We start from the raw sequence: 14,115 nt of genomic DNA, 5'->3' as shown, positions 1-14,115 counted from the left end.
TACGTTAATGTAGTTTGTACGTCACGCTCCTCCAGTGACACAGCGGTATGTGTGTGTGTGGAATTGCAACATTAGAAATCAGATTTCGATACCCGTGGTGGGCAGGGTACTGACAGCTCGTTGTATAGTTTTGTGCTTAACAAACAAATTATACGTCTCCGATAGAGAAGGTGGTGTCGGTTTAATAATACATTACGGGAAAATTCTTTCTTTATATCAAACCAAATTGTCAATTATCTGTAAGCCCACGTGGTGTGACTTTTATGGCAATCAATCACTTGGAATTTAGGCTTTCCATTGGTTATAAATTTAATGGGCCTCGGAAATATCTATTAACATTGCAAATTAGAGCATGTCAGAGGTGGGTGTGGTAAACGGTTTCTGAATTTTCATTGATTGCGATTTAGCCCTATAAGATTGAAGAATATGAAAATTAAGTTCTGAAGATCGATAAAGATATTATAGATAATACTTTACGCTACATTTCGTAGTTTTTAGAGGTGGACATACAATTCAAGATAGCTGAGAAACAAATATCCAAATTCTCATACTAGGAGAATTTGAGGTAGTTTTTAAATATTTCTTTGTATGATTAAAACTGAAAAAAATATATTTAAACGTGATTTATTATATTTGGTTTGATGTCAAACTTATTCGTATACCCTGATAATTAACATGAACAGTTTGACCTGCCTGCATGCTAAGGGTTAATCACGCATACGCACGCACCTACCTAACTTACAATCAGTCACACAGGCACATTCACGTTCTCTTCCAGAGCGTAGGAGTCGCCAGTTTCTCATACTTTATACTACTGCCCATTTTCACGGGGAGGTTCGCTTACTAACTGAAGTATGAACTCATAACTACCACATCAATTGTATAAAAAGTGAAGCTGAAATACCACAGGAGGTATTCGATTAAACCTCTGAAGGTGAGACGTATGATAACCGGTATTATTCTCAACATGTGACATACTATAAACTAGTACTGGTACCACTGATACTACAAGCGTGTGTTACGACCACATTCACTCACTAGATAACGGGCCTCGACTCGTAATCCAATGGTCGCTGGTTCGAGTCCCCATCACACCAAATATGCTCGCTCTTTCATCCATGAGGGCGTTATAATGTGATGGTCAATCCCACTATTCGTTGGTAAAAGAGTAGCCCAAGAGTTGGCGGTGGGTGGTGATGACTAGTTTCCTTCCCTCTAGACTTAAACTGGAAAATTAGGGATGGCTAGCGCAGATAGCTCTCGTATAGCTTTCCGCGAAATTCAAACCAAATCACTAGATAATTTTCATTCCATTACTTTTATTGCAGCATCTCTTTTGATGCACAAGCATGTTACGCATCTGTTGTCACGCGAGTTCATGCTCGTCAGCTATTCCATGAGGTAGTTCTTCTATATATTTCTGTGGAAACATGGTACCACATTATTAGATAGAAGTCCAGACTTCAGATCTACTTGGAGTTGTATTTCTCACTCAAACATCAGAAAATTTAAAAACAACAAGGAGTCAACTATTGCTCAGTGGCATGATAGGCCATCAAGACCCACAGTAGGTGCTTATCCAAATCAGTTTGGTAATAGTTAACAACTTACCAAACATATGCTTGAAAATATGCACTGTCTTTTTGGTTAAACTATTAGACTCTTTTGCCTCTTTTAACAATTGACACAGCTTTGGCTGTTAAAGTTAGTCTTGACCCATGTGGACCTTTCCAGGATTGTCAAAACATCTAATCTATTGTTCAGTCAACACATCTGTGATACAGCTGTGAGTCAGCCATCGGATAAACTTTAGTTTAGTTGGTGAAGTAATTTACAACAAGCACATATCAAATACTTTTTTCAGTTTCGTGCAGAGGACTTGCTAAGTATAAGGCAATTGTTTTAGAGGTTTCTCTGCGACCGACAGTTTTCTACTGAGCAACACACTGAGTTTAGTGTCCATAACGCGTTCAATGTCTTTACATGTTTGTAATAGAAAAAAAAACTTATTCTCAGTTCACGACCATCCTTCGTACTCTAGATTCCAAAGAATTTCCTGCCTCAGAAGTCTGGGAATCATTAACTGCGTGACAGGTTGGATAACACATCTTTTGTAGTCCATAGCGATTATGCAGAAAACCACTCTTTAGTCATAACTAACTATAAGTATGCTTGAATTTGCATACATAGAATTTTTACATGAATAATGCATTGAGGTGGGCTTGGCATAGCCTAGGGCGTTAAGGCGTGCGCTTCGTAATCTGAGGGTCGCGGGTTCGCGCCCGAGTCGCGCTAAACATGCTCGCCCTCCCAGCCGTGGGGGCGTTATAATGCTACGGTCAATCCCACTATTCGTTGGTAAAAGAGTATCCCAAGAGTTGGCGGTGGGTGGTGATGACTAGCTGCCTTCCCTCTAGTCTTACACTGCTAAATTAGGGACGGCTAGCACAGATAGCCCTCGAGTTGCTTTGTGCGAAATTACAAAACAAACAAACAAAAGCATTAAGGGTAATATATATATATAGGGTGTCTCAGAAAATGTATACACTTTGAATGATTATAAATACAATGTTTAATAAGATTTTTCTAGGTTTTATAATCCAAGTTTAAGAAAAGTGTAAAACATTTTGAGTTGTCACATATGTTTGAACTGATGACCATTCTGATCCAGACACTGCTAATAACGCGGACATATGAAATTGCAAACTTCACGAATCATATCACGTGGTATTTGGGTGCATTCTCTTTCAATTGCTGCTCTCAGCTCATTGGTTGTTGCAGGTTTTGTGCTATAAACTTTATCTTTGATGTATCCCCATAAAAAAAAATTCAGAGATGTTAGGTCTGGTGAACGTGGGGGAAATTCAGTGCTACCTCTTTGCACAGTCCATCTGTTCTGCAAATTTTTGTCAAGATAGGCCCTCACATTACGATGGTAGTGAGGAGGTGCTTCATCTTGCTGGAAATAAAACTCATCGTCTCCAAATTGATCTCGAATGCGTGGCACGACAGATTCTTGCAGCAAGTTCAGATGAACGAGACCAGTGTCTGTGTTTATGAAAAAGAATGGTCCAATTACGCCTAACGCTGATTATTTACATCACACTATAACCACTGGTAAGTTTACATGGTGTTCATCCGTAACATGCGGGTTTTGAGGTGCCTAGTAGGTGCAATTGCGGCGATTAATTGAGCCATTTAACTTAAATGTGGCCTCATCGCTCCAAACAATCGTATTTGGAAATTGTGCATTCTCTGCAGATTTTTCCAGGTACCACTCACAAAATTCAACTCTCGATCATCTTTATTGAGGGCATGGACTAATGCCAGAATAAAACCTTTCTGCGCTTGAACATGTGTTGAACGCTCGATTTTGGGTTTCCCGTCTCACCGAACAGATTTTCTTAGAGATCGGTGGAGACTTTCTGACAGCAGCTCTGCTTCTCGTGTGGGACTGGTGGACGACCGGGGTCTTCCAGAACGGGGCCTGGCATGGCCAAGCGCGTTAAGGCATGAGACTCGTAATCTGAGGGTCGCGGGTTCGCATCCCCGTCGCGCCAAACATGCTCGCCCTTTCAGCCGTGGAGGCGTTATAATGTGACGGTCAATCCCACTTTTCGTTGGTAAAAGAGTAGCCCAAGAGTTGGCGGTGGGTGGTGATGACTAGCTGCCTTCCCTCTAGTCTTACACTGCTAAATTAGGGACGGCTAGCACAGATAGCCCTCGAGTAGCTTTGTGCGAAATTCCAAAAACAAACTTCCAGAACGTCCTTTATGGAAGTCTTGGACAATTCCATTTGTTTCAAACTTATATCTGATGCGAGTAATGGTGAATCGTGTTGATGGATCTGTTTGAAACTCCCTCCTAAACCGTCTTTACACTTCAGCTACGTTCTCACATTTCCAGTAACACTTTAAGATAAATTTCCTATTCTCAAAGCTTAGTCTTCCATTATTTCAAATCAGTTACACCTGTAAAAAAAAAAAAAGTTTGAGCCAGTTATAATCTTTCAAAGTGTGTAAACATTTTGTTTTGGGGACACTCTGTATGTAAAACATACTTCATTTCTAAATATCAAGTTTTTATCCGTTTTCTAACACTCGGAATTGCACAAAGTTAGTCACTTTCCATTTCAGTTTATATTTCTTCTGTATTTTGTCTCTTCCTTGGCTGTGCAGGAGTCATAGCTTGTCGTGTTGACAGCATGGTCTGGACAACAAGAAGAGTTGGGCCTGGGATTATAACAATGATTTATTTGGTTTGTCCAGGGCCAGGTAACTCAAGTGAAGTGGTTATAATGGTGGGAGGAGTTACTAGTTCCTTAAACTCTAGGATATGCCAATTTTTATACTTAATATAAATGTTATTATGAACATAGTTGTTAACATTCCCAAGATGTCGGCAGCTTTTGCTTTTTACCCTTTTCACTCCTTAATTATTGAAATAGGAATTACCTACATGCATTACAGCTTTCTCAATTTTGGGTTTTCATAGAATTTGAAAAGAAAAAAGAAAAATGGTTATTCTTGTTGTTTGGACCGCCAACCTCTGGTCCCTAGCCTTATGATAGTTTGAAGTTTGTGTTTTCTTACAGCAAAGCCACATCGGACAATCTGCTGAGCCCACCGATGGAAATCGAACCCTTGATTTTAGCGTTGTAAATTCGCGCTGTACTAGCGGGGGGCAGTTTGATGTTTGTTAAATGAAGTGGGACATTAAAATTAAACAGTTCATTGTCATAGATTTAACTTTAAATTTTATATATATATTAATTTGATTAGCTTCTTTGATTCATAAAGTTTACAGCTTTTTCCACACAGACTGTTTTTGAAATTGTTCTACTTTTTTTCAAGTTTAGTTGTATTAAATAACTTGTATTTAATGTTTTTTAATTTTAGAAATGAATTAAACACGTAACTGTTTGACCGAAAGATATCAAAATCAGTTTGTGATATTCATTCTAATGGTTGTGTAAATGAAGTGAGCGAAGGGTGCATGATTATTTGGATTTATTTTAAATACTTATCGATTTACCTATTTTGCTTCATTATAATAGTTATGATAACGTTTCAACCAATGTATAATGACTATTGTAATAAAGTTGTTAATTGTCGTCCATATGTATACAAGACTGGAAAAAATCATAGCAATATTTTAAAGGCAGGTTCATCAGTACTTATAATAATTATCTACATTTACTTAATTTGATGGTTCTAAATTTTATATAAAACTAACAGTTTACATTTGATGTTGTTTTTATTTCTTTTCCCCAGATATTTTAAGATCTGTCATCTAAGTAACGTCCCATTCAGCATATATAATATTTAGTTCAACATTCAGTGAAGCTCAGGACCCAAAATGAAACGGAAGTTTCACCAAAGATGTTCAGGGATTCGTGTCCTTTCTCATCTACCAGTGAAGGGATAGGTAGACAGGATTTTGGACTTGGATTTACTATAGAGATTGGGAATAGTGACTGGAGACGCACACGTACATAAAAAAGGGAAGAGGTTGAGGGGAAGTTATCATGATATGCCATCACACTTATCACATAACAGGGTCCCTTGTTGAAGGTTCAGTAGGTGTGAAACATTTTCTGTTTAAACAGTGTTTGATTATTTATTTTTTGCTGGGCTAGAATATTCTTGGTTATTGATGATTATTGGTAACAAAAGTGTCCAAAAAATGGGTAGTATTAGCTTAGACAATATCCAAGACATAATAGTTACTTAGGTTCGTGGGTGTCTCTAGGGGATAACGTTTCGGTATAAGTATCATGGTGCCTCTTTAAAAGTCACCCACGTGTTTGTGAAAATTTGTGTTGTGTGAATGACTAGTGGAAGGCCTAGTTACAGTATCTATGGATAATTTAAATCCGATTTTGTTTTATTTATTTTATGGCTTATTAAATTATTATGGTAAATCGCGCTATCGTGTATTAAATAGATTGTTATCACTTTACTACTAATTAACTATTGTTAACAATCAACAGTAAAGAACTGGGCGTTTGAATCCCAAAATAAATGTAAATTCTGATTTGTTAAGGTCAAATGAAATGTCTGGCTAATGAATCACAGTATCCAACGTTACAAAATGTCTAACTACTCTGTGTGGACAATATTTAGGACAAATTTGTACAAAGTTTCATCTATAAAGTTGAGTGTTACTCGGAGAGGCATGATATTTTGTATTACTTATAATGTGCATTCTGTTACAGTTATACGAATGTATTCTGGTATTCCTGTCAGGCGTCCTTGTAACACGGCTATAAACTAATATCTGCTTACAGTTTGTGTTTAGTGACAGTGAGCAGAGAAACAAGCTTGGTTTGATATATACAACAGTCACACTGTCTATCCACACATGTAAATAATATTTACAACTCTTTATATTTTAACTAAACCTCAAATAAAACCCTAAGATGAAAACATTAGTTGTTAATAACTTAATTTTTCTTAACTTTTAAACTACTGATATTAAGTTGTGTTTTTACTTATTTCAAGTTATAAATTAATATTTAAAAATTACTCAAATCATTTGGTTTTAGGAAATATAAATAATAAGCTGAGGTATATTTGTGTAATATTTTTCTTAATTTCCATGCATTCACATTTATGTGAACATGGATTGTTCTCTATATTACAGTCCTTTTTTTTTTCGTTTGTTTACGAACATTCGGCCTTTCATCAGGCAATAATGTTAAGATGGTAAACGGCTTTATTTATAGTTTACTTCATTGGGCAACATTGTTGAGCTGGTAAATTGCTTTATCTATAATTTTGGTGGCATGTTTGTTTCATGTCATACATAATGCCAAGATATTTTGTAGTTTTAGAGGCGTTTATTGCTGTTATAGATTTAAATTTAACATAATTTGGTAAGAGGGTTGAAATTTCGCAAACAAAGGAAAAGCATTTTAACAAAAAGAATAGTTCATGTGTAATCCTACACCTTAACTTAACTACGCTATAAGTATTTGAAGTCAATCATTTACATTCATATAATCGAATGTTTCAAGGAAGTAAATATTAGCTAGTCCTTTTATACAGGTAAGGACTACATATTGTAGCGTTTGTGTCTAAGTCTCAAGCTAGCATTTGCTTTCCTGCATGGACTTCTTAGGAGGCAGTTATATTTGAATAGGCAATATCGAAACATGTTTCTATTTGGACCATTTGTTGAAGCATTTAATTTGTGGGCTTATGAGAGACCTGGGCACTGTTGGTTGATCAACATGTGCTCACCCTGTCTTTGCCACTCGAGACGTCCTTGGAGGCCATAACCATCCGTGTTTCCTTTGGTCTTATCATCACTGTTTGTTCTCTCTACCTGTCTCCTGAAGAGACCTATGATCAATCAGACCTTGATGCTCTCGTTGAACGGTTACCATCTCCCTTTTTAATCCTGGGAAACTTAAATGGCCATAATCCCCTCTGGGGAGGTACTGATATTGATGGGTGGCGTCGCTTTGTAGAGCGTATGATCTCTGATCACAACCTTTTCCTTTTCAATACTGGTTCTTCCACTTATTTTCATGCACCTAGTCAGTCCTTTACTGCTATTGATTTCTCGGTTTTGCTCCCCTTTATTATTCTCCCATTTTTCATGGAGGGTTAACAATAGTCCACGAGGCAGTGATAATTTTCCTATAATTTTGAGAGAGACTGGCTGTGGTCGATGCCACCAGACCCGCGTGCCTCAGTTGAAGCTGGATCATGCAAACTGGCCCTCATTCACTCACTGCTCCCGCAGGACTTGATCTTGCCATCGCCTGTAAGACATCAATAGACGACTGTGTGGCAGCAATAACTGACTGTATTATACAAGCAGCTGCTCAATGTACTCGTAAAACCTCAACAAGTTTTCCACTGTATCCTCGTCCATGGTGGAATTCTGTCTGCCACATGGCACGGAAGGCTCAAAAACGGACCTGGGATAACTTTTAGGTATCCTAACTCTCGGAACGCATCACTTTCGAGTAGGCCCGAGCATATACTCGGCGGGTAAGTTATCAAAGCCAGAAGGAATATTGGATTAAGTTCACAACTGGGATATCTTCTACCACCAGTTCCAAAATCATATGGGACAAGATTTGAAAGATCAGTGGGCAATATAATTCTTTCCCCTCTCGATTTTGCTCTCTGATGGCCAAGAAGTAGCTGATAACCGGAGCATTGCCGATACTCTAGGTGAAATCTTTTGCCAGGTATCTAGTACTTATGCTTCTTCTTCCATCTTCTTAGCCATCAATACTCAGGCAGAGCAATCATCTCTTTCCTTTCGAGCTGATTGTCTCCATGACTATAATCGTCCCTTTACACTACTGGAACTCAAACTGGCCCTTCATCAGTCTGGCAGTACATCAGTTAGACCTGATAATGTATGCTATGAAATTTTGTGTCACCTATCTCCTGCTTCTGTTGCTATCCTTCTGGTTGATTTTAACTGGATCTTGGAGGATAATGTTTTTCTAATACCTTTCACCAGGCTATTGTCCTGCTTTTCAAACTACCGTCCAGTTATTTGACGAGCTGTCTCTGTAAAACCTTAGAGACGATTGTTAATGCTCGACTTGCTTGTTTGGTTCGAGTGTGGGTTCTGACGACAGCAATCCACCATAGACGACCTGATTCGACTCGAAACGTCAATCAGAGAAGCCTTTCTCAAATGACAACATATTGTATCAATATTCTTTGACCTTGAGAAGATTTGTGATACTACATGGAGATATGGCATTTTGCGAGATGTCCATTTATATAGGTTACGTGGTCATTTATACATTTTTTTTTAATGGACAGGTGATTCAAAGTTCTTGTGGGTTCGACGCTATCCCCTTCTTTCCTACAGAAACTTGGAATCCCTCAGGGCTGGGTTTTGAGTGTTACACTTTTCAATATAAAGATTAATTCCATCACTGAACAACTCCCTCTTATTGTTGCAAACGGGCTCTATTTCAACGACTTTCAAATCTCATGTCAGTCATCGAACAAGAAGTGTATTGAGCGGCAGCAACAGATTGCTCTCAGTCGTTTACTGAAGTGGACCACAGCAAACTTCTCTCTAAAACCGCTTGCATGCACTTTTGCTGCCAGCAGAATATTCACCCTGATTCTGAACTCCGTATTGGTGAAGTTGTTCTCTCCGTGGTTCCTGAGACAAAGTTCTTGGGGCTTATCTTTGACCGTAAGCTGACCTTTATACCACACATCAAGCAGCTATGAGTCCAATGTTCAAGAGCATTTAATATCCTCCATTTGTTCTCTCTTCCACTACTTGGGTAGTGGATTGATGTTTTATGATAAAGATATATTGTGCTCTTATTCTATCAAAACTAGACTCTGCGTCACTGGTCTGTGGCTCTGCCAGGGCCTCGGCCTTCAAGATGCTGGACCCCATTCATCATCAGGGACTTCAGCTCTGCACTGGGGCTTTCTGCACTTCCAAAGTCCAGAGTTTATACACAGTCTCATGAACATCCTCTACTTCTCTGCCGTTTGCAGCTGTTTTTACTGTATGCTTCGAAACTTCGATCCTTACCACAGCATTCCACCTGGGGTTGTTTTCCTTCCTCAGTGGGCCATGTTTTTTTCAGAACAGAAGATCTGCTATTGTTCCTTTTGGCCTTCGTATTCAGGTTCAGTTGGATAAATTGGGTCTGTCGTGGGATAATATTGCTGTATCCACTGGTCAGCCCATCCCACCATAGCTTATTACAATTCCCAAATGTGACCTATCTTGAAGTCATCTGAGAAAAGTATACACTCCCAATTGGAAATACTGTCTGCTATTTGCTGAAAATATTTCGAACCATCCTTCATTCCTATTTATACAGATGGTTCGAAACCAGGTGACTGTGTGGGCTCTGCCATGGTTTGTTGTGGTTCTGTGCAGAATCCTCTCTACAGCTTTTGTGTTCACTGCTGAACTGTATGCCATTTCTCTTGCCCTTGATCATATAGAAGCTAAGCAGTACTCCAACTGCACTATTTCTACTGACTCGCTTAGTTCTCTACTGGCCCTGGAATCACCTAACGTTAGTTTTCACCCTGTTCTTGCCGGTATTCAAAACCGACTGGCCCATTTCTCTTTAACATCTACTTCTATCCAGTTTTTCTTTATATCAGGCCACGTTGGTATTCGCTGGAACGAGCTCTCCGACACCGCAGTTAAACCTGTCTTCTCTGGCCCTATCACTGCTGTGCCTGTTCCATTGACTATGATCCTGTATTCAAGGCTTGGCTTTGTTCCAGTTGGCAGTCGACTTGAAGTGAGAAACGTGAAAACAAGCTTTTCTAAATAAAACCCTCTATTGTATATGGAAAACATAGTCTAGTTTTTTAACTCGTCGTTTTTTTTATCTGGGGCTGATGCACCAATGTGTCATTTGTGGGACACTCAGGTCACAATAAGCCACATTTTACTGTCTTGCTGTCGTTACGACTCTCATGTACGGCACCATTTTAAACATGTTTTATCCCATGGTTTATCCATAACGTTAGACAATGTCATTGGCGATGTTGACACTGCCTACCTTATAAATGTTTTTAGTTTCTAAAGGTTATTAATATCTTTAATGCTATTTAAATTTTTAGTTTATGAATTAAACATTTTTTTAATGTTTTTCCGTTTTAAGAATTTAAGTACAACTATTTCAATAACTTGAAATCAGGACTGGAAAGACCAACTTCAGGTGACTAACGCTGCTGTTTGAACTTACCTGTTAGTCATTCTGACGAGTTATGATAATTAAAATTATGCTACAGAAAGTCTTTTACAACTTATGTCAGTGTAAACTAGATATAGAAATTGGATTTAACCATATTTATGTTTCAATTCAAAAATTAAACTTTGTTTTGTTTTACTTTAATTCACTTTTACGAATTTTGTTAATTTTATTGTAATATTAACTTTTTACCAGATGTTTGGTGCAGATAGCCTTGTTCCTTTGCGTGATAAAACGCCAAACCAACCAACGAAGTCAGTAAAATTTCTTTGTATGACATTCAATTAAACTCTTTCCATGGACAAACCACATCAGTAATCCTATTCCAAATACTAATAAGAGAACTGCATACCTCCGTTGCATAGGAGGCATCAATAAAGGATGCAAGAATCAAACAGTTCTGACAATATACAAAGCTTGTATCATGCTACTATTTGAATATGATTGTGCTATATCATGAACTATCTGGATCAGAAGATTAAAGTATACCTCAATGGGCAGTTTCTGGTATTTGTAATTCAACGTCATATGGTTAAATCCCTTATGCAGTAGCATGAGGCAGTAGAGAAAGGGCATAGTGGTAGCAAGTGAACTAAACGTCTCGAGACTTACTTGGGTGGTCATTATAGAACTAAGAAACAATGATGGACAAACTCCAACACGTCAAGCTTCTGTGTGCAGTCATTAGGGTCAATGAAATTGGTAAGACATGTTTCAGGTAAAGTTTGATGTATTTCGTCTTAACGCCGTCAGGTGAAGCAACTGTCTCAATTCTACTGGTGATACTTTAAAACCACATCCTGTGGCCGAAATCACTGCAGGTGATGCCACATGTTACAGCATTAAGATTGCAATGAAGACAAGCATTATATCACCCTGAGTCATTCTATTCAGGACTTTCTCTGGCTACGTCACATTCTATACGAATTGTATGTTTGTAGACTTCCAAAAAAAAGGAGAAGAACGCCTGAAGATTTTGTTTGATCCTCTGGGCACCTCTTGGTGGTGATGTAAAGTAGATAAACCTAACAATGGTGAAAGGAACACCAAAGGATACCTAAAGTGTTCCTTCATATATTTCATGTAGGTTTTTGTTTAGAATGAATACACTTAGAGGTAGGTAGTTTTATGCTGATTTTATATAATCCGAAGCTTGATGGTTTAAAGCACTTGGATGAGGCGTGACTCAGTGACTTGTACACTGTTGCTAAAGGGTTTGTCACAGATTCGACTTTTTGGAGAGGTGGGCAATCTATGCCACCAATTTCAAAGTATGAAGACAGGATCTCAAGAGAATTTGGCAAATTTTGCGAACAATTTAAAGAAGATACACAGAATTTCATATCTCACTATTTCTCCTGAAGATTACAGTAAGGCATTCACTTAAATGTTTATTAAGGACTTACTGAGTAAACCCATATTTTTCCCCATCTGGGATTGCAAGATAACTCATTCCTCCTGGAGGTAGCCACATCAAGCCTCACACTTTAGTGAAAATAGAAACCAACCTCTGTAGAAACTACAGCTGCAGAACTTCCTCCAAGACAAACTCCACTGCTTGTAAAGACTTTAAAAGCATTTAAGATATATCAGTGTTGTTCTACCAATCTACTGCAAAATTCTAAAAGGTAGCACGACACAAAAACTACGGAACCAAATGGATCAGGCAGGTTTTCCTGGCCCAAATACTATGACACCATCACCAATGCGATTATGCAATAATTAAACTCTTAGAAGTATTATAATTTCAAGGAAGGAGCACTTGAACTCTTATGAGAATATGCATATCACGTTATCAGATAAAAATATTGGATACACAGAAATACCAACACCAAGGTTTAATGACTGCAGCAGCACCTACTGGTTACAACTATTAGAGTCCACGTTGGATCTGGTCACCTTTTGTGAGTGAAGCAATCAGATTGCAATTAGAATTTTACATTTGGTCTGCGGAGAAGGTCATGAATTTGGTGTTATATGTGTCAAAAATGATACATGGGTGTGAGTTTGAGCTTTTATTGAGTATTGGGATAATAAAAGGAGTTTAACATAATTTGGGCACTCTTTTTCACTTCCGCTGGTACAACGGTAAGTCTACGGATTTACAACGCTAAAATCAGGGGTTCGATTCCCTTCAGTGGACTCAGCAGATAGCCCGATGTGGCTTTGCTATAAAAAAGTGGACGCATTTTCCTATGCTAGCAGTAAGGTAGCACGTATCCATCACAAAATGATGACACGTAATACTTATATATGGAAAATGTGGCACTTCTGTATTCAGTTACAAGTGCAGAATGACATACTATACTATCAATATAAAGCACCGACTGTGGTAGATAAGTATGATACAACTGGTGGTTCTCAAGCTATAAGACAGGAAATTATTTAAGTATTGTATAATACAAGAACATGAAGGCAACAGAGAATGTTATGAACTATCTCCAGTGTATGGAAGCAGTTTTTTTTGGCAACATTCATGTGAAGATTTTGACTGATGATATATACACACGCACACTGAACTGTACTCGGCAACATTTGGTGGCGAGATATTGTTCAGGTACTTTGCAATAACTTTGCGATATATCTAGTATGTTGTGGTGGTATTTGTGTGAAGAAACCATACAGAACTCGGCAGGATAGCTGAAACTATTAGGTGAAGATCCTAGAGAAAGTTAGTCGATTTTAACTGTTAATGTTAACTGAATATTCTAACAAATTAATTGAAAGGACTTTACAGTCCTTGTTTTTCGAACAATCAGGTTAAGCTTCATGGCGAATGTTTTCCAATAAATGCTCGACCTATAGGGTTGATTTGTATTCTACAAACATCATTAAAGCTAGAACAGTTAAAATTTTTAGACGAAAGTCGTAGAGAAAGCTAGAGTTCGATTCAACTACTAATAATAGCAGAGGATTTGAACAGCTAAATTCGAAGGACGTTGTAATAAGTTTTTTCATGTACTGAAGTCTTGTGCAAAATGTTGGAACACGTTTGCTAATAGATTTTTTTTTCTTGAGTGAACCCAAAGTGTTTACATGTAAGTTGAGGCGACTTTGTATTGTACTGTGTTGTTAGATCGCGTAAGCCCGGCATGGCCAGGTGGGTTGAGGCGTTCGATTCGTTGTCTGGTGATGCCAAGGGTTTTTGAGATTAGAACATTGGTAAATAGATCTTTGACGTCAGAACTGACCATGATATCCTGGGATTTTGATGTGTAACTTTCTGAGTTGTCCTATGAAACCTGTCGAGTTTTGAATGTGATGTTCAGTGTTTCCTCGTAATGGAGATATGTACTAGGAAAGTAGCCAGTTGATGACAAGGTGAGTTTTGAGCATTGACGATAGGCCTTAGAGATATATTAGGTTTGTGTATCTTAGGTAGTCCGTAGAAC

At 38.1% G+C, this 14,115-nt stretch overlaps 1 protein-coding gene across 2 annotated transcripts in view; it reads left to right on the top strand.

Annotated features, from left to right (window-relative positions):
* Positions 1–10,867, top strand: part of Rcd-1 (Required for cell differentiation 1) — a 42,743-nt gene extending 31,876 nt beyond the window's left edge. The window contains exon 10 of one of the 2 annotated variants that reach the window (XM_076470763.1): positions 5,274–10,867. Coding sequence is in view for 1 of the 2 variants with exons in the window: in XM_076470764.1 (XP_076326879.1) it covers positions 5,274–5,328 (55 nt within the window). In the remaining variant the exon portion in view is untranslated. The remainder of the gene's footprint in view (positions 1–5,273) is intronic. The other variant, XM_076470764.1, reaches the window with a different exon arrangement.
* The last annotated feature ends 3,248 nt before the right edge of the window (positions 10,868–14,115 follow it).

This window comes from Tachypleus tridentatus, chromosome 12 (assembly GCF_004210375.1).
Source record: "Tachypleus tridentatus isolate NWPU-2018 chromosome 12, ASM421037v1, whole genome shotgun sequence".
Taxonomy (NCBI): domain Eukaryota; kingdom Metazoa; phylum Arthropoda; class Merostomata; order Xiphosura; family Limulidae; genus Tachypleus; species Tachypleus tridentatus.
Note: the sequence above shows the minus strand (reverse complement) of the source record. Positions and strands in the feature narration are given on the sequence as shown.